Source organism: Mustela nigripes, chromosome 2, assembly GCF_022355385.1.
Source record: "Mustela nigripes isolate SB6536 chromosome 2, MUSNIG.SB6536, whole genome shotgun sequence".
Classification (NCBI taxonomy): domain Eukaryota; kingdom Metazoa; phylum Chordata; class Mammalia; order Carnivora; family Mustelidae; genus Mustela; species Mustela nigripes.
In genome coordinates, this window is record NC_081558.1 from 15,877,346 (window position 1) to 15,897,859 (window position 20,514).

Here is a 20,514-nt window from a genome sequence, read left to right on the forward strand (position 1 = left end):
AGGACTGTACTTCCTGTCGCCTCCCATGTCCCAGGGGCCCCATCGGGAGTTTCCTCGTGTCCAGCCCAGCTGGCTCCTTGCAGCCACATTGATCATCCTAGCTGTGCACCTGCCTCTGGCTTTCTTAACTTTTCCCCAACCTGCACCACCCTCCCCTCCCTGGACTCTGCCTTTCGGATGCATCCAGTCCTTGTCCGGGACCTCCCCTGTGTTCCTTCGGTCTGTGGGGCTGCCAGAGCCAGAAGCTACCGGGTCTCCGCCCTCCTCGAGCTCATCGTCCTGTTAGGTAAGAGGAGACATAAACCGCGAGACCCACCTGGGCCACAAGCCATGAAAGACAGGTGGACGAGGCACTCAAACAGTCCCTGGTGGCTCTCGGCGTCCCGCCGTACATCATTTAAAACAGGAAAGTGTCCCTAGTCCTTGCCCTTTCCTGTGGGAATATTATGATTTTTAAAAGAATCCCAGATGGCCACTTTGGAAGGCATTTGGACAGTTTTTTTTTTTTTTTCTTTTCAAAATGCAACATACTCTTCCCATACATCCCGGCAATGTCGCGCTGTGGTGTTTATCCAGAAGAACTGAAAACACGTCTGCACCAATGTATTTATAGCAGCTTTCTTCGTAATTGCCCAAGCTTGGAGCAAGCCAGATGTCCTTCAGGAGGGGAACGGACACATAAACGGTGGTCTGTCCAGACAGTGGCGTCTTACCCAGCGCCGCTCAAGAGGAATGAGCCATCCAGCTGTGACAAGACGTGGGGGGACCTTAAATGCATATTACCGAGCAAGGCATGTCAATCCGAAAAGGCCACGTACTGTACGATGCCACTTCCATGACGTTCTGGAAAAGGCAAAACGATGGAGACACTAAGAAGATTAGCAGTTGCCAGGGGTTGGGGGAGGGAGGGAGGGATGAGCGGGGGGGAGCACGGAGGATTTTGAGGTCAGTGAAACTTTCCGTGTGCTGTTGTGATGATGGAGACGGGTCAGACACATTTGTGCAAACCCACTGGGTGTTCAGCAGCTCATGTAAGTTATGGACTCTGACTCTGGGTGATGGTGTGTGAATGTGGGTTCATCCGTTGGAACACATGTAGCCCTCTGGTGGGGGATGCTGATGGCGGGGGGAGGCAGTGCACATGGAGGGGGCAGGAATATACAGGAAATCACTCCCTTCTGCTCAGTTTTGTTTTTTTTTATTTGACAGAGAGAGAGATCACAAGTAGCCAGAGAGACAGGCAGAGAGAGAAGGGGAAGCAGGCTTGCCGCTGAGCAGAGAGCCTGATGCGGGACTCGATCCCAGGACCCTGAGATCATGACCTGAGCCGGAGGCAGAGGCTTAACCCACTGAGCCACCCAGGTGCCCCCTCTTCTGCTCAGTTTTAATGTGATCTTCAAACGGTTCTGACAAATCATTTCTGTTAATGGAAGTGCCAGAAGGAAGCCAACCAAAATGATAAATGTCATGGTAGAAAGAAGTCCCCACCAAGTCCAAAGATCTTTCAAAACACCCGCCCTCACCTGCCCCTAACCCCCGCCCCCGCCCCAGTTCCCCAAGCTCCTGCAGTCATCCTGGGAAGCAGAGGCCCCGGGCACAGGTACATTTTCTGCTGAGGTCTCATCATGCCCAGGACCCCAGGCCGCGTCTCTGGTCGGGAGGGGTGGGTTTGGCCTCTGCCTCAGAGTTGCAGCCAAGAAAGGGCTGTGCTTGTCCCCCTTCCCCCCCGCCCAGCGAGCTTTATTTGTGGATTTGCTGGTGCCCCAACATGTGAAAACATGAAACTTGGAGCCCTTGGACCTTTTCTGCCTCTTTACTCTTTACTCTTTTAATCCCTCTTATAAATGCAGTGTGTGGGGACACCTGGGAGGCTCAGTGGGTTAAGCGTCTGCCTTCGGCTCAGGTCATGATCTCAGGGTCCTGGGATCAAGCCCCGCATCAGGCTCCCTGCTCAGCGGGGAGCCTGCCTGCTTCTTCCTCTCCTGCTACTGCTCCTCCTACTTGTGCTCTCTTGCTCTGTCTAATAAATAAATAAATCTTTTGAAAAAATAAATAAATGCAGTGTGTGGACTAGAGAGGACCCAGTGTCTACTTATCCCGACTTTGGGCATTCTTTTTAATCATTGAACATCTGTTTCTTTGCCTGTGAAGTGATGATAATGATGTTCTGTGGGTCTGTTATTAAAGGAAGAAACACATCTAAATTGTGCTCCACAATTCTAAAGATAGAGTCACAGGGCTGGATAACCTCTTTCCTGAGACAACCCCAAAAAAAAAAAAAAAAAAAACCACCAACGAACCAAAACCAGACCAAGTGTTTAGACCAAAGGTTCTCAGGACACTGGACATCAGTCAACACAGAATGGTGATTTTTGAGAGACAGGAAGCAAGTGAGGCAGGCCCCGTGGTTGGCTGCCATGTGCTGCCTTGAGACAGAGTCCAGGCTGTGACACAGGGAAGTTGAGGCAGAGCCCGCTCGACTCCTGTTGTGTTCAGATGCAGCTGACAGTCCGAGGAGATAAAGCAGCTGGAGTGAGTAGGACTCTAGCAAATTCTTTACAAAGCATGCATCTGAGAAAAGCACTTGTATCCCTGTTACAAAAGTAATTCTCAGGGTGCCTGGGTGGCTCCATCAGCTGGGTGTCCGATTCCTGATTTCAGCTCAGGTTGTGATCTCAGGGTCATGGGATCGAGCCCCGCGTCTGTCTCTGTGCTCAACATGGAGTCTGCTCGAGATTCTCTCTCTTCCTCTCCCTCTGCCCCTCCCCCCTTTAAATAAATACATCTTTTAAAAGAATAAAAGTAATTCTCATAGCTTAACCAAAAAAAAAAAAAAAAAAAACAGACAAAAGATCTGAACAGCCCCTTCCCTTCCCTAGAGACGATAGAGACAGTAAATCAACACATGAGAAGTTGCTCAGGCCATAACATCGTTCGTCACTGGAAAAAGAAAATTAAAATCCCAAGGAGATGTCACTGTGGCCCTCGTAGAATGGATAAAATTAAACAGACTGTCCTTCCAAGCGCTGGGAAGGATGCGGAGAAATTAGAAGTCTGGTAAACTGCCGGCGGGGCTGTACGATGTTGAATTTCTCCGGGAATCAGTCGGGCATCTTCTTAGAAAGTTAAACGTATACTTACTGTAAGACCCAGCCGTTCAGCCCCTAGGTCTTGCCCCGAGAAGAAAGGAAACACATTTCTGTATGCACCCTTGTGCGTGAGTCGCTGCGTTTACTTGTCACGGTCCCACCCTGGAAACATCTCAGCCGTCCATCCACAGGGCAGCAGAAAAACGCATTGTGATGTGTTTGGACAGACACGGGACACTACGCAGCCATGGCAAGGGATGAACACTTCCTACGTGCAGCAAGAAGAAGCCGGACCGAAGAGCGTGCATATTTATATAACCTCTAGAAAACACAGACTCGTCTGTGATCCCAGAAAGCAGATCAGTGGTTGCCTGAGGAATGGAGGCAGGAGGACGTGCAAAAGGCACACAGTGGGGGAGAATCTTGGGGGATGGCGGGTGTGTTCACTGTCCTGAGTGTGGCAGTGACTTCGTAGGTTTCTAGAGCTGTCAAAGTTATCAAATTGTACACTTTATTCTTTTAAACTTTTTTTTTTTTTTTAAAGATTTTATTTATTTATTTGACAGAGAGAAATCACAAGTAGATGGAGAGGCAGGCAGAGAGAGAGGGAAGCAGGTTCCCTGCTGAGCAGAGAGCCCAATGCGGGACTCGATCCCAGGACTCTGAGATCATGACCTGAGCCGAAGGCAGCGGCTTAACCCACTGAGCCACCCAGGCGCCCCATCTTTTAAACTTTTTAATTAGATTTTATTTGTTTGTCGGAGAGCGAATGGGCACAGGCAGGGGGAGGGGCAGGGGGCGAGGGAGAAGCAGACTTCCCATCGAGCAGGGAGCCTGATGCAGGGACTTCGATCCCAGGATCCTGAGATCATGACCTGAGCCGAAGGCAGAGGCTCAACTGACTGAGCCACCCAGGCGTCCCCAAACTGTACACTTTAAATGTGTGATGTTTACCCTATGTGACTTATATCTCCTTAAAGCTGTTTTCCAAGAGGTCATGCTGGCTATGGTTTGGAGAATAGATTTCAGGCAGTGGGTCTAACTGCAGGGGAGAGAAATGCATGTCCCTCTCTTCTAAACATGTAATTCCTTCTTCCCCTTACTTTCTTCCTGGTTTGTGAGCTCAGATGATAAGAGTAACATGGATGACATTTTTCTTCTTTTCCGCTGTTGGGCATTTCTCTAAAATCCTACAGCTAAGGGGCCACATGAAAGTGAAGGGGTTGAGTAGCCTTCTTGCTGAGCCCTGCCTTGCGAGGACTCTGTCTTCTCTTTCCCGGACCTGCTACTACTCATACTCATGGTGCCCTGACACCAGATGTGCAGGCTTTCCTACTGCCACCAGTGGGCTGTCCCGAGACCCCATTCAGTTCTGACTCTCTTGACCCGTGGGTGGCACAGCCCTCACAGACCAGGGCTCCGTCCCACAAAACTGCCGTCATGGCAGCTGCCATCACAAGTCCCCATGGTTTCCTCCTCGAGCTCAACCATCACTAGAACAGCTCATGGAACTCAGGGAAACAGGGAAATATAAAATCATTATTTTATAATAAGGTGTGTGCTAAAGGATCCAGAAGAACCAGCAGGAAGCAGGGGTGCATGGGGTGAGGTCTGGGAGGGTCCCAAGCGTGGGAGCTTCTGCCCCGTGGAGTAAGGGGATGGGCACTCTCCCGGCACGTGGACGCATGGGCCCTCCCAGAAGCTGTCCAAACCCCATGCTTAGGGATTTTTCTGGCAGCTTCATGTAGACATGATGGATCATTAACTTGCTTTCCAGCCGTTCTCCCCTCTGGGAAGGATGGGGGTGGGGGAGGAAGTTCTAAGCTTCGAATCATGGCTTGGTCTTCCCAGCAACCAGCCCCCATCCGGGATGCTCCCATCACCAGGAAATTCCAAGGGATTTAGGAGCTCTGTGTCAGGAACTGGGGTCAAAGACCAAGTACTAGAAGGAACTGGGGACAGAGACCAGTGGATATATTTCTTAGGTCACGAGCCCTGGGCACTTAGTGAACTCCCAGGGCAGGTCTGCCGGTGACACTGGTCAGCGCTCCTATCACAGGGGGCAGATTCTAGTTTCCCACATCCTTGGGTGACCGTTCCCCGAGGGCAGTCACATCGCTCACCGTCCCCGGCAATCTAGAGGGAGCCTGGTTCCGAGCGAGTGACAGAGAAGCCTTTGTGGGCTGGGAGGACAGGAGGGGCCGAGTGAGGGTCTGTGTGGGGGAAAGCCCCGTGGCTGGGGTCCCAGGTGGGAAAACAGCGCTGTGTGCCGGGGACAGGGCAGAAGGGGGAGGTGGGCCGGGGTGGTTGGTGGGCGCTCTGGGGCAGTGCTGGGCTTAGGTTCAAATCCGCAAGCAGGGAGTGTATTGAATGTGAGAAAGGACACCCCCAGAGTGTGGTGGGAATCACCACAGCTGCCAACCCAATAGGAAGAACAGGACCTTTAGGTTGGAACCTGGGCTCGAATTCCGTCTCCCAGACCTACTGGCTGTGTGTCTGTCAGTTACAGGGCCTTTCTAGATTGTGAATAAAACGCGTTTATCCAACAAGTCCTTCACTGGATGGAAACTCCCATCATGAAGTTGGGTAGGTACGTTATTCCCTAGAATATGACATTTCCTTTTTTTTTTTTTTTTTTCCATTTTTTCCGACCAAAGGAAGACTAGACCTATTTCCTGCCTGTTTAGTACCTTCCTGTGCATGTACCACAAGGCCCAGGGATGAAATACCTTCCCACCTACTTGGCTTCTCACGGGCTCTTCCTCGCTGCGTGACCGACGGCTGAGAGCACCAGCGGCTTCCTTCCTCGCTTTGTGCCCGTGCTGGATGGTCGGAGAGGCGGGAAAGGGGGTCAGCAGCCTGGAGGACGTGGGCTGCAGGAGTCAGAGTCGGGGCAGGGGGAGGCAGAAGCCAGTAGGTCAGAGCCCCTCAGGTGGAGAGGAAACCAGAGGAGAAGCCTCTGGGGGTGGGGGGGTGGGGAGGAAGGCCTGTGGAACCGCGATAAAGACACGGGAAACCCCGAGAGGCCCGTGCACTTGTCCTTGTCCCCTTGGTGATGCTGTCGTCCTGCCACTCGCTTTCCGAGAGGGAACGGGAGAGGGGTCTGACTTTACTCCCCAGACCCAACCAACAGGAGTCCACGTCCTCTTGGTGAGTTGGCAGCATCCCACGGACTCCGAGATGCATCGGGCCTTTCCTCTTTGGGGCCCCGTCTAGAAGGCTGGCCCTCTTCCCACACCCACCCTGTGGACAGGTGAAAGGGCTGCCCACCCCGCGGGGTCTCCCGGCCCCTCTGGTCTCTGCTGCTCACATCTCACATCGTTAGCCAAGAGGCCACAGTGATCGACAGGGAAGAGGTGATAATTGCCTCGGGGGTGGTTTCGTTGCCTATTCCCGGGCAGAGTTAGAATTCTCTTTCTTGGACATCCTGTCCAGTCTGGGGATGGTCTCCTTTGTACTTCGGTTACTGCCCAAAGAGAGCTTTGTTGACTGTTGTGGGGATCTGGAGTCAGGCCAGTCTAGGGGCTTGGAATGGGTGTTTTTGGACATGGATCTCAGGATGGTCTAGTGAGTGCCTTGCCAGTGCCTGAGATGGATGTTTTTGGAGACAGTGTTTTCCTTCATTATCACATGTGTTGAAAACGGAAGGTGAGGGCACTGGGGAATTTGCTAGGGTGCTGGAAATATTCTTTCTTGCTCTGTTTTTGCATTTCCTAGGTCGTCTGTCCAAACCCATCAGATGGTAGACATCATTTGTGCATTTCACTGTTCATGGATTTTATCCTGAAAAAATAATAGTAGAGGAACCTGGATGGCTCAGTCAGTTAAGCGTCTGCCTCTGGCTCAGGTCATGATCTCAGGGTCCTGGGATCCAGCCCCGTGTCAGGCTCCCTGCTCAGAGGGAAGCCTGCTTCTCCCCCTCCTCCCCACTCATGCTCTGTCTCATTATCTCTGTCCCTCTCAAATAAATAAAATCTTTAAAAAATAAAAAAATAATTGTAAGCGAATAATAAACTCTTAATGATTTACAGGCTGACGTGCTTAGGGATGAGGTGGACTGCTGCCTTCACCTTGATTTTAAAAAATGCATCAAAACTGAGGCACCTGGGTGGCTCAGTCAGTTAAGCCACTGCCTTTGGCTCAGGTCATGATCTCAGGGTCCTGGGATCAAGTCCTGCATCTGGCTCCTTGCTCAGCAGGGAGCCTGCTTCTCTGCTTCTCTGCCTCTGTCTACCACTCTGCCCACTTATGTGCTCTCTCTCTCTCTCTGACAAATAAATAAATAAAATCTTTTTTTAAAAAATGCATCAAAACTAAGAGGGGTTGTTGGATTGATTGATAGTGGATTGTTCACGATTGTAGAATGGGTGGGGGGGTGCGTATGGCTGTTTTTTCTTCCAACCTCTCTGCTTGTTTGAACATCTCATAATAAAATGCCGAAACAGAAGAACTGACAGGAACTACTGCTTGTGCCCTCTAGAGCTTTCCATAAACGATTTCCCGAGACAGCTTGGTTTCCAGGCTGATACCCCACTCCTCCTGCAGGCACCCTCACTCGCTTCCCCTGGGAGCACTGATGAAGGGTTCGTGGCTTGGTGTGCCCTCTGCGAGGCTGGTGTGGTCGCTGTGGGTGCATTGCACAAAACGGGTGTTAGCTTGGACCTCCTTGAGGGAGACGCAGTCCGTGACCTTGAATCAATAGAACTCTGAAACGTGGGGCTTCCTACCCTGTAGGCAGAAGCCTGGGGATTTGCAGCCGGAGACCAGCCTGACCCAGATTTCAAAGAGGGTGCCCGAGCTCCTGCTGACCAAGAACTCAAGCTCATTGGCCGCTGGACCCTGGGTGTGCACATATGTGTGTGTGTTCGAAAATCTTAATGTTAGGGGTTCCTGGGTGGCTCAGGGGGTTAAAGCCTCTGCCTTCGGCTCAGGTCATGATCTCAGGGTCCTGGAATCGAGCCCACATTGGGCTCTCTGCTCAGCAGGGAGCCTGCTTCCTCCTCTCTCTGCCTGCCTCTCCGCCTACTTGTGATCTCTGTCTGTCAAATAAATAAATAAAATCTTAAAAAAAAAATCTTAATGTTACATTCAGATGCTTTTTTGACACTAGACTTTTGTTAGCTATAAAGTCACGCCTGCTCTTCCAAGAACTTTTTTTTTTTTTAATAGAGAACATGCAAAGAAGTAAAACCAACCATAATTTTAGAACCTCAAGAAACCATTCTTTCTATTTTGGTATATTTATTCCCTGAATTTTTTTTTTTTTTTTTAATCTCACACAGTGTTTCTGTCACTGTGATGTTTCTCCCTCTACTCCAGTCATGTAGCCAGTGGACTGTGGCGTTCAAGTCCAAGAGCCGGACCTCCGCTTTGCCGTCTGGGGCGGAGGCAACCCATTCTGGAAGCTGGTCGTTTGCAGAGCGCCCTTGATGGCCGCTCCTGGGAACATGCAGGGCAGTGGAATGAACCTCTTTTTCCAAATTGAGAGCTGATGCGCAGAGAAGGTACCAGGCTAACTCCTGCCACGTGGGAAAGGAGTTGGGTGGGAAGCTGAAGATTAGAGCCTGTCTCCTCATGTTGTCTTCAGAGCTGGAGGGCAGCGCAGTAGGGGGGCCTGGGGTCTTGAAGGGACAACAGGTGGGTGTAGGGCACCTGGCCAGGGAGCCTGTGAGCAAAGGTTAAGCTCAGGGGCCCAGGGGGAGCTTGTTTGGAGGTGAGGGGCAGGAAAGAGCATTGGCTTTGCATTCTGACAGACCTGGGGTTGGGGGCCTGATACTTTTGTATCAGGATAGTCACCTTCATTGGTTCCCAAGGAGAACTGAAGGAAACAATGTTGTTGAAATCGCCTGACCTTTGTGCTTGGCTATTAGGATCGTGGTGTGGTGGGTTGGACATCATCTGATGAACGGTGGGAGTCTTTGAAAGGCTTTGGGCTGGGAAGTAGGGTGACAGAGCAGAGACTTTCTGACTGTTACGCTGGCGTAGAGGACAGCAGGGGGGTGAGGGAGCGGGGCTGGGGCCTGAAGCTCTTTCCTGCAGTTGAAAAGCTGATGGAGAGAGAGAGATCGATTTCAAAGGAGTAATCCACGGGGTTCGGTGATAGGCTGGTTATGGGGGGGGGGGGGAGAGACATCTCACTTTGTTCATTGGCTTTTTTAATGACTCGGTTTACACCCCCCACCCCCCGACTCAACGGCATGTTCTTGCCTTTCAGGAGCCTGCGTGAAGTGCAGCAAAGGCGTGTTCGGGGCCGGCCAGGCCTGCCAGGCCATGGGGAACCTCTACCATGACGCGTGTTTCACCTGCGCAGCCTGCAGTAAGTGTGGGGGGGGGGGCGTTGGTGGGGGGACAGGGAGCGTGGGGCCCGGGAAAGGGGGGACAGGGATGAGCATCCTTCCTGGAGACGCTTGACCCGGGCCTTCCACAGTCCCACGCCGGGCAGGCTGGTGTCATTTACAGCCCCAGACCAGGGCCCATTCGAGGAAGGGGACAGGCCCTGAGTGCCAGGCCCCCGAGGGCCGACCTTGGTAATGAGTTGAGTGGGTTCAAAGCAAGCTGTAAGAACGTCAGGTTTGAAATGAAATCTTGCCATTTGCGACGACGTGGATGGAACTAGAGGGTATGATGCTTAGTGAAATAAGTCAGTCGGAGAAAGACAACTATCATATGATCTCCCTAATATGAGGAAGTGGAAATGCAACCTGCGGGGTTTGGGAGGTAGGAAAAGAATAAATGAAACAAGATGGAATCGGGAGGGAGACAAACCATAAGAGACTCTTAATCTCACAAAACTAACTGAGGGTTGCTGGGGGTCGGGGGATTGGGGGAGGGTGGTGGGGTTATGGACATTGGGGAAGGTATGTGATATGGTGAGTGCTGTGAAGTGTGTAAACCCGGAGATTCACAGACCTGTACTCTGGGGCTAATAATACATTATATGTTTATTTAAAAAAAAACAAAACTTAAAAAAAAAAAAAAAGTCAGGTTTGTAATGATTATCAGAGGTCTCAAGTGGGGGAAGTGTTGGGATTCCCCGCCGTCTGCCCTGTTGTCAGTTACCTCTCCCACCATGGGACCAGCCAACCCGCCCCATGGGAGACGGGTCCTGTTAGCACTCTGTGACCCTGCTCTGATCTAGAGGCCGCTCCGTGCGTGTGAGGTACGAGTGTGTGCGTGAAAGCCCGTGTGTGTCCACTGCAGGGGTGTCTGGGCCTGTGAACACACACACCTGTGGGCATCTCTACCCCGCATACACACAGTGACTAAAGCAGACAGTGTAGTCTGAGTCTTAACTGTATAAGAGTTGCGATCCTTCCTCTTCCTAGAAAATGATCTTTCCGTTTTGGCTCCTGTAACTGTTTCTCAATATTTGCTGTTTTCCAGGGGAAAAGAAAATATTAAGTAGAAGCTGGTTTTCATCTCAAACAATTGCCAGTTGAACTAAGAAAGTTTTTCAGGGCTAGTGGGGGACGGGCACTGCTGAGTCTGTCGGGACAGGACTAACATGCATTTCCATAATGGGTTGAATTTTTCTTCAAATGATGACCAACACAGACACTTAAGGAAAACACAGCTGATTGGGGATTTTTCTGGGTCTAGCCTCTAAGGCCCTCGTGTTCTGGTTTCTGTCGTAATGCTTCCTATAATTTGTCACAAACTGAACTTTCTCTTCTGCCTCTGTATCTCCGATCACACTGTCCCACAGGATCTGCTCTCCCCACTTGCTTCATACGTTTAAGTTCTGTCCAGCCATTAGGGCCCAGCTCAAAGGCTGCCTCTTCCAAGAAGCCTTCCCTGTTCTCCTAGTGGAAGAAATGGCTTTGTCTTGAGCTCGGCATGCCCCAGTGTTGTCACGTAGTGTGAACCACACTCTCTGAGACTTCGTGCCAGCAGGCTGGGCCCTAGAACAGAGCTGCTGTAGGAATAAGGACAGACATTTCATCCCAGGGGCAATGCTGCACACTCCTGTTCCCCAAGGGGCCCGCACCGCTCCTGTCGTGGGTAAGCACATACCTTCCTCTGCACTTGTGGGGAGCACTTGGAGACGCCAGTAGGTGTCTGAGCAGCTTCTGTTGGGTGCTAGAAGTAATTTACTTTTGTTCCATTGGCTTCTTACTGCCCTGCGATTCCTTTCAGCAGAAGGAGGCCCCTGGGCCCTCCACATCCTGGCCCGGCAGGTCCTCAAGTGTGTCTCTGTGAACACTGGCGCCGTGCAGACGGCACGGCTGGGGCTGGGCCTGTTCCCTCCTTTGTTGGCAGAAGGAAAAAAAAAGTGGGGCTCCAGAGAGGAGAAGAGAATTTCTTGAGATCGAAGACCTCGCGATGGCGCTAGCACCCAAATCCAAGGCTCCTGGATCTAATTAGCTTCGCACAGCCCCTTTTTTCTGGTCCGTGAGTGTGTCTGTTAGTGAGCATATAGGTGTGTGTGATTTCTCCTTTCCTGTTTCGTTAGGAAAATGATCTAGCTTACCCCGCTGTCTGCCATGGAAATAGAATTCTGTACCTATGTACTCACTCCCCGGCTGTTACTGATGCTTTATGAAAACAGAGTGTCGGGGTCCTGCCGAGGATACCCCAGAGGGGCACCCAGCTAGCTCCCCTGGGTCCTTGTCCCACACATTGAGGAGGAGGACACTGAAACAAAAGGGTCCAGAAGACTCCGGTGGGGGTGGGAGTCACGGGATGCCAGCCGCCAGCGCCGTGAGGTGCAGGGCTGTGCTGGGGGGAGGCTGATGAGAGACTGTCTGGCCTGGGACAGCTCCCGGGGAGCCGCGGGCGCCCATGGACGATGCTGATCCGGAGCCTGCCTGCAGCCTCCCACCCGCTGTGTCCCGGGAGGACGGCCACACTCCGTGGCAGACGCCGCCCCTCAGACAAACCCACGCCTCAGTGGATGGTGCGAGTTCTCCGGGGCACTGCGGAGGGCTCCCCAACACAGACACCTGTGTTTCCCTGCTGCCTCACTCCCACCCCGACAAGAAGCCACAGGACAGAGCACAGGGAGAAGAATAGGGGGAGAGACCCAGCACAGGTGTGTTTTGCTTTTTTTTTTTTTTTTAAGATTTTATTTATTTATTTGAGAGAGAGACAGTGAGAGAGAGCGTGAGAGAGCAGAAGGTCGGGCCAGGAGCCCGATGCAGGATTCGATCCTGGTACTCCCGGGATCATGACCTGAGCCAAAGGCCATTGCTTAACCTAAACTGAGTCACCCAGGCGCCCTGGCACAGGTGTTTTTACCTGGACGTTTTCCCTGCCAGGGTTTGTCCCAGCGGATATGCAGTTCTCCAAGCTGGGATCACAGTGCTGTTCCGTCCTTTCTGACGTAAACCTGCCGTGAACTCACCCACACCTCCGCGGCCTCCAGAAGGACGATCTGAGCCGTTACAGAGGCATCGGCGGCCTCGTGCCACGGGTTTGGGACACGTGGCTCACGTGGGGTTTCCAGTGGTTACATGCAGCCCGCTTCCCTGCCCGGATGTCTCCGTGCCTCTGGACCCTCTCTTCCCTCTGCTGAATTGTCTCTGTGGTGTTCTTCCCGGGAGGAATGTGGGCGCGATATGGGGGGTATTCATGTGGTTTGTTAAAGTCCCGCCTTTCTCCACGGTTCTGCGGATGGCCAGTGTGTGTGGTTGCCATGGGGATGTGTGTGTGGGGTATGTCTCCCTAATCTCCCCTGACCCCCGCTGCTCCTGCCCACCCCAAGTGGCAGTGCTGTCAACTGGGGCCCTCGGGAAGCCATTGGCACAGTGTGGAGCAGAAGGAGGGTCAGCACAGAGAGCAGGCTCGACCTTGGCCGCGGCCACGCTCCGTGGCAGACGCCGCGTGTCCACTGGCCTGAGGAGATGCTGGCGCCCAGTTGTGGCTGAGAGAGGGGTGGTGAGGAGGAAGAAGGTGTGGGTCAAGGGGGCCACCTCAGCACCTTCTAGAACAGACCATGAAGGGGAGGGAAGGCAAGGCTCCGTGTCCTTGCTTTCAGCAGTTTTGGGTCCAAAATGTCAGATTTTTTTTTTTAAGATTTTATTTATTTATTTGACACTCAGAGATCACAGTTAGACAGAGAGGCAGGCAGAGAGAGAGGAGGAAGCAGGCTCCCTGCTGAGCAGAGAGCACGATTTGGAGCTTGATCCCAGGACCCCAGGATCATGACCTGAGCCGAAGACAGAGGCTTTAAACCACAGAACCACTCAGGTGCCCTGCAAAATGTCAGATTTTGTTCATTTTGTGAAGACTGAATAACTTCCATCCTGAAGTCCAGGTGAAACCTGTTTGCCATGTCCACGTTCATGGTTGCTGTGATTTTATTTGTCTCTATGAGCTGGAAATGATGGAGCAGATAGGAGACTCCTTGTGCCCTCCTGCCCTGAAGCCCACAGAGCACAAGAACTGGGGCCTGGGCGTGGGATGGGGGGGCAGGCAGGTCGGAGCAGATGGAAATTGTGCCAATACAGGTCTGAGCTCAGGGAGAGGCCACAGATGACCAGAGGGTTTCACTCGGGACGGTGCTGGGATGTACGAGTCACGGCCAGGATGGGTGGTTTTCAGTGTCGCTGGAGGTGTGCTGTGATGTGCCAGCTGAGCCTCCGGGAAAACGTACCGTGAGATGAGGAGTGTACGCGGTTGCCCATCCACCTCCCCAAAACCACACACTGCGCCGTTAGAGATCATGAATGGATCTCGTCCTGAAATCTCACCCCTTTAGACCCAGTCAGGCCAAAGTCTGTCTGAGTTACCGAAAAGCCTGCATCTAGAGCTCTAAAAAAGTACCATTTCATTACTTCAAGGAAAGGAAACAATGAGAATTAAGCCCAACTTGGTGGAAGAGAGGTTCTTGAGTAAGTCGGTGGTTGGTGACTGACACCCCATCATATCCAGCAGGTTCTGAAGTCGGGGGATTTTTGTCAACTGGTTTTATTTTTAAGGTTTTATTTATTCATGTGAGAAAGAGAGTGACAAATAGCATGAGTGGAGGGGAGCAGCAGAGGGAGAGGGAGAAGCAGGCTCCCCAGTGAACAGAGAGCCTGATGCGGGACTCGATCCCAGGACCCTGAGATCATGACCTGAGCCGAAGGCAGACGCTTCACCGGCTGAGCCACCCAGGCGCCTTTCTGTTTTGTTTTCCTTGCAAAGTCTAAATACTGCCCCCGAGATCATGTTTACCTTTTTTTTTTTTTTTTGGAGGGGGGGACTTTGTATATTACTTTGTCTGCCAGCATTTGAAAATACTCACAGAGTCTGAAATAGTGGCTCTGGCACTAGGGAGGTCTTCCTTTAGCTCTTGGCCCTCCTGCTTCCTTAAACCAGTCATCACAACATTTATCAGTGGTTCATAGATGTGCTTCCTAGCTTCCTGTCGGCGGACCCCACGCTGAGCCCTGCACCCCTGGGCGCTGGCGAACCAGTCCTGGGACGTCCAGGGACTCAAGCATTCTTAGCAGCCTCCGTTTGCTGAGTTGCAGACAGAGGCCTGGGAGTGTATTTTGCTTCTGCCCCTGTGTTAGATGATCTCCACTTGGAGGGAACGTGTGCCAGGGGAAGCAAGCTGGCTCTGTCCCCCGGCATCTAGTCCCAGGGCTGTGTGATGGCCAAGGCTGGGTTTCCCAGACTTTCTGGTTGCGAGTGCAGGAGAGATGCCGGGGGTTTGGGTTAGGGGAGAGGGGACCCCATCCGCAGCCGGGTGAACCCACGGCACAGATGGGGATTAAAGGCTCCGATGCCTGCATTTCTGAGCCATTGAGTCATGCCCATGTTTCTTGTCACATTCAGCAGTTATGGGTAAGCCGAGTGAGTCAGCTGGATCTAAGGGAAAAGCCAGGGATCAAGAATGTGAGAAAGGAAGAGTGGGCACGTCCTAAAGGAAGCCCGTGGGCGGGGAAGAAATCAGGAAGCAACAGAAAGAGACGAGCCAAGCCGGGACAAAGGGCCGTGGGGGTCAGGAGAGGGCAGAGGGGCGACCTTGACTCGGCGTGGGGTCAGAGGGTCTATTGCGTTTGTCGCTAGCGAACCCAGTTCTGCTGGGGACACCTGTACTGGGGCCCAAGCGGGTTTCCCAGCTCAGGGTGTTGGTCCGGTCAGAGGCTGTGACCGTTGGGGGACCATGGGAAGGCATCAGATCCTTCGTGCCTTTGACAATGGCGAGGTCTGGGATATTGGAGCGCTGTACGGTCGAGGGAGACTCCAGGGTGAATTACCCTAGCATTTTAGGTGCCCGATAGCGCACATGCGTGGTTTGGGGTAAAAATCTGCATTGTCTTCCTTTGGGACTCTCAGACCCAGAGTGTTACCTGGTGGTACCCCGTGTGTCCCCTGTCTCCTCAACTCATGAGGACGGAGGGCACTCTGGATGCGGGCGTCACTACACTGTCATCGGCATGGAGACACCATACCAGGTGCCAGGTACTCCACGCTAGAATCCTGGGTTTAGGGAGTAAGTTCTGAACATTCTGGAATCACTGATGCTCCTTGGGCCTCTCTGGCTCTCTTGCTAAGAGTATCACTTCGTTTCTCTCTTAAGTGTTCTGTCTCCCAAACATTCTCTTCAATTTCTGTCCTCACCTCTGGTCCTGGGGTAGTTGGTGGATTTAGTGTGTTGGCTTGACTGGGCCAGACGTGCCCATGCTTTAGGTCACACATTGTTCTGAGTGTGTCTGGCAGGAAGTTTCCAGACGAGAGTAACGACGGGTAGACTGAGTCAAGCAGGTTTTCCTCCCTAATGTGGGTGATCCTTGCCCAATCAGTCAAAGGCCCAAATAAAACCAAAAAGCTGACCCTCCCACCACGCACACGCGCATTCACGCACTCATGTACACACACTCGCACATGCGCACACACACACATACACGCATGAGTGTACAAAGGCACACGCGCACCCTCCCCGTTCTGGTCCCCCACAGACCCCTGACTCCCACAGGCCTTTCCCCTTCCTTCTGCACGACTCTCCCTCCCTACTTCCTCTCTCCCTCAGGTCCTCTCACTGATGATTTCTTTTGCGCCCACAGTTTCCATCCCGTATCCCATGGGGCTTCTCTGCCCCTGACATGGGCTGGAATCCAAGCCCCTGCTGGTAGCCACTGCTCTGTCTTCTCGAGGCCCCTCATTTGCCTTAACCGACCACGCTTGTTTACACAAGAGGAAGTGGCGTTTCGGAGCCGTTGATGGCTGGTGCGTGGGGGACTGGGGTCCAGGTGGCCCCGCTGTGTGTGTTTTTGCTCACACTGGTGGTTCTCACCCTTTGCTGGAGATTGGTCACAGTCACAAGGAGCCCCCAACCACCCAGACCCCCAGGCTGCAGCCGCACGGACCCCGATTCCTGAAATCCGTGGAGGAGAGGCCTGCATGCACGTGCGTGATGAGCGCCCCCAGGGATCTGTCTCCCCGCCCCGCCCCGCCTCAGCCTTCCCTTGGCCTCCGGCTCCCCGTTTCCCAAACTCCAGACTCGAAGCAGTCTGTGGCCACACGTGGTTTTTGAGCACTTGAAACGTGGCTAGTGAGACCGAGGAATTGAATGTCGTATTTCATTTTAATTAAAGCTTAAATGTAGGGGCCCCTGGGTGGCTCTATCAGTGAAGCATCTGCCTTCGTCTCAGGGCATGATCTTCAGGCTCATGGGATCGAGCATGACATTGGACTCCCTGCTCAATGGGGTGTCTGCTCTCTCCCCCCACCCCCACTCACTCTCTCTCTCAAACAAATGCAATCTTTAAAAAAAAAAAAAAAAGAACTTTAAATGTAAATAACCACACGTGGCTAGAGGCCAGCACGTTGCACAGTACAGGGAAGGCATCTCGTTCCTGAACCAAAGTTCACTTATGAAGAAGGAATGGTCAGTGACATTTACTATTTTCATGCTTTAGACATCACAAAGGCAATAGGATCACGTTGTAAAAAAAAAATACACACGGGAGAAGCTTCCCCGTGACCCAGTACTGAAACAAGACCAAAGAGCGTGTGCCGTGCCTGTACGCGGTGCCTGGGACGGCTCACTTGGCTTCCCCGCCCGTTCCCTTGAGAAGCAGATCCTACGCTTTCTTCTTCGTGCCTCCACTGCCTTCAAAGCCAGATGCTGCCCAAGAGCCTGTTGACTTGGTGACTCAATGCCAGCACGACTTTCCTGCCCGTTGTTAAAAGGGGGAAGAGAACCCCTACCACATGGGCTCCCAGACTCTGCTCTGAGAACGCACGGAGGCCGGGTGTTCAAGGATCACCTTTGGGGGGCCCGCACCCCGGCTCTCTGGTCCCAGTCCTTAAACCAGTTCCAGCCCCTTGCCTATCTCCTGTCCTGCCACTCTCTCCTCCACCCGCCCTCCTGCAGAGTCCCCTGGCCTTCCGGGACACCCCCCGCCCCTACCAGTGCCTGTCCCCCTCACCCTTCATGTCCACCGAGGCGAATACCACCTTCCGAGGTGCTGTCCTCTCTCGAGGTCTCTCTTGGGGCTCCTCTGATCTCTGGTCTCATAGACACCTTGATCGCTCACCCATCTTGTGGTGTCCGAAGCTATGGTTAAATTGAAGCCGCTTGCAGAGGTCTGTGTCTGCCCCTACATGGCCAGTGTTGCATTGATCTTGACTTACCCCCTGCTGCCCTTCATACTTTGTGGGTACTGCTGGGCATTCCCCATATGTACCCTTTAGCCCTTACCCCCATTCTTCCCCTCTTCTGCAGCCCTAAGCAACCCCTGATCTGCTTTCTACTCCCATAGATTTGCTATTCTGGAGGTTTTGTAGAAATGGAACCCAATACTGTGTGGTCTGTGCTAACTGGCTCCTTTCAGTTAGTGTAAGGCGCCCCTGGTTCGCCCATGTTGGAGCACATATTAGAACGTGGGTCTTTTTATGGCTGAATAATATTCCATTGTCTGGATATACCCCATATCATCTATCCATCTGTCAGTTGATAGGCACTTTTTTCTAACTTTCTGGCTGTTACAAATAATGCTGCTGTGAACATTGTACCTTCACTCCTTGAGCAATGCAGGTTTGAACTACAAGGTCTACTTTTATGTGGATTTTTGACAGTACCATAGTGGGAACGGGTCTTCCTTAGGATTTTCTTTTTTTAATTTTTTAATTTTTAAAGATTTTTATTTATTTACCAGATAGAGATCACAAGTAGACAGAGAGACAGGTAGAGAGAGAGGGGGAAGTAGGCTCCCTGTTGAGCAGAGAGCCTGATGCGGGGCTCCATCCCAGGCCCTGGGATCATGACCTGAGCCGAAGGCAGAGGCTTTAGCCCACTGAGCCACCCAGGGACCTCTTTCTTAGGATTTTCTTAACATTCTTTTCTGTCGCTTCCTTTGTTGTTTGAATATAGTAAATAACACATATAAAATACAAAATACTTGTTCATCGACTATTTAGTTATTGGTAAGCCTTTCAGAAGGTCAACAGTAGGCTGTCAGTAGTTAATTTTGGGGGGAGTCCAAAGTTATATGTGGATTTCCAACTGCATGGGGGTGGTGGTCAGCGCCCCTAACCCTCATGTCATTCAGGGGTCACCTGGATATGTTTTTGTGTGGACACACGTTTTCATCTCTTTGTGTATGTATCTGAGTAGAATGGCTGGGCCACACGGTAGCTCTGTGTTTGAGTTTTTGAGAAACTGTTTTGCAAAGTAGCCACAGCATTTTACATTCCTACCAGCTGTGTGTGAGGCTGTCAGGATCCCACATCCTTGCCAACACTCGTGTTATCTGACCTTTTGATTCTGACCATCCTAGTGGGTGTGAAGTTGAATCTCAATGTGGTTTTGGTTTGCATTTTCCTGATGACTAATGATGTTGACCCTCCTTTCGTGGGCTTCTTTGCACGTCTTATTTGGAGAAATGTGTATTCAGATCCTTTGCCCATTTTTTATTGGGTTATTGAACTCTTCTTATTATTGAGTTTTAATACATTTTTTATATTTTTTACGTATGAGTCTCTTGCAAATATTTTCTCTCATTTCACTTTCCTGATGTTACTATTATTAAATTTTGATGCAGTCTGATTTATCTATTTTTTTTCTTTTATTTCTTGTGTTTTGGGTACTTTGTATAAGAAAACATTGCCAGGGGCACCTGGGTGGCTCAGTTGATTAAGCGACTGCTTTTGACACGGGTCATGACCCCAGGGTCCTGGGATTGAGCCCCGAATTACATCGGGCTCCCTGCTCAGCGGGGAGCCTACTTCTCCCTCTGCCTCTGCCTGTGCTTCCCCTGCTGTGCTCTCTTGCTCCATCAAATAAATAAACAAAATCTTAAAAAAAAAGGAGAGAGAAAAGAAAACATTGCCAACCCAAGGTCACAAAGTCTAACGCCTGTATTTTCTTCTGAATGTTATAGTCTTAGCTCTTAAGTTGAGGTCTTTGATCCATTTTGAGTGGATTTTTTAAAAAGATTTTATTTATTTATTTGACAGACAGAGATCACAAGTAGGCAGAGAGGCAAGCAGAGAGAGAAGGGGAACCATGCTCCCTGTTGAGCAGAGAGCCTGATGTGGGGCTCGATCCCAGGACCCTGAGATCATGACCTGAGCCTAAGGCAGAAGCTTTAACCCACTGAGCCTCCCAGGCGCCCCAAGTGGGTTTTTATACAGTTTGGCGTAGAGGTCCAATTTCTTTCGCACATGGATTTGAAGTTTTCCCAGCAGCATTTGTCGAAAAGACTAGTCTTTCTCCATTGGACTGTCTGGGCAAATGTGTTGAAAATTAATTAACCCTAAATGTTAGGGTTTGTTTCTGGTCTCTCAGTTTGTTTCCATTGCTCTAGTTAATTATCTTTTTTTTTTTTTTTAAGATTTTATTTATTTATTTGACAGAGAGAGAAAGATCACAAGTAGGCAGAGAGGCAGGCAGAGAGAGAGAGAGGGGAAGCAGGCTCCCTGCTGAGCAGAGAGCCTGTTGTGGGACTCGATCCTAGGACCCTGGGATCATGACCTGAGCCAAAGGCAGAGGCTTAACCCACTGAGCCACCCAGGCGCCCTCTAGTCAATTATCTTTTAAAGAGATTTAACTAATAAGACAAAAAATCTCATTTACCCAGGCAATTGCAATTTCTGTTGTCTTCATTTCTTGGTTTAGATCCAGATTTTCATCTGGTACCATTTTCCTTCTGCTTAAAGGCCTTCCTCAACCTTTTTTTATAATGCAGATCTGCTGGTGATGAATCCTTTCAGCTTTTATATGTCTGAATTCATCTTACCCTTGGTTTCAGCTCAGGTCATGATCCCGTGGGTCATGGGATTGAGCCCCATGTGGGCTCCCTGCTCAGTGCAGAATCTGCTTGAGAGTTTCTCTCCCTTCCCTCCCTCGACCCTTCCGCCTCCCTTGTATGCTGTCTCTCTCAAATAAATAAATAAGTCTTTTAAATTTTTATTTATTTATTTATTTTAAAGATTTTTCTTTTTCCAAAAATATTTTTATTTATCATAGAGCACGTGCGTGCGAGCGAGC

The 20,514-nt window shown here is 51.2% G+C and overlaps 1 protein-coding gene across 1 annotated transcript in view; it reads left to right on the forward strand.

Moving 5' to 3' along the window:
- LIMD1 (LIM domain containing 1) overlaps positions 1-20,514 on the forward strand; it is a 63,994-nt gene that overhangs the window by 19,521 nt on the left and 23,959 nt on the right. The window contains exon 2 of the mRNA XM_059389551.1: positions 9,304-9,405. Coding sequence (XP_059245534.1) covers positions 9,304-9,405 — 102 coding nt within the window. The remainder of the gene's footprint in view (positions 1-9,303; positions 9,406-20,514) is intronic.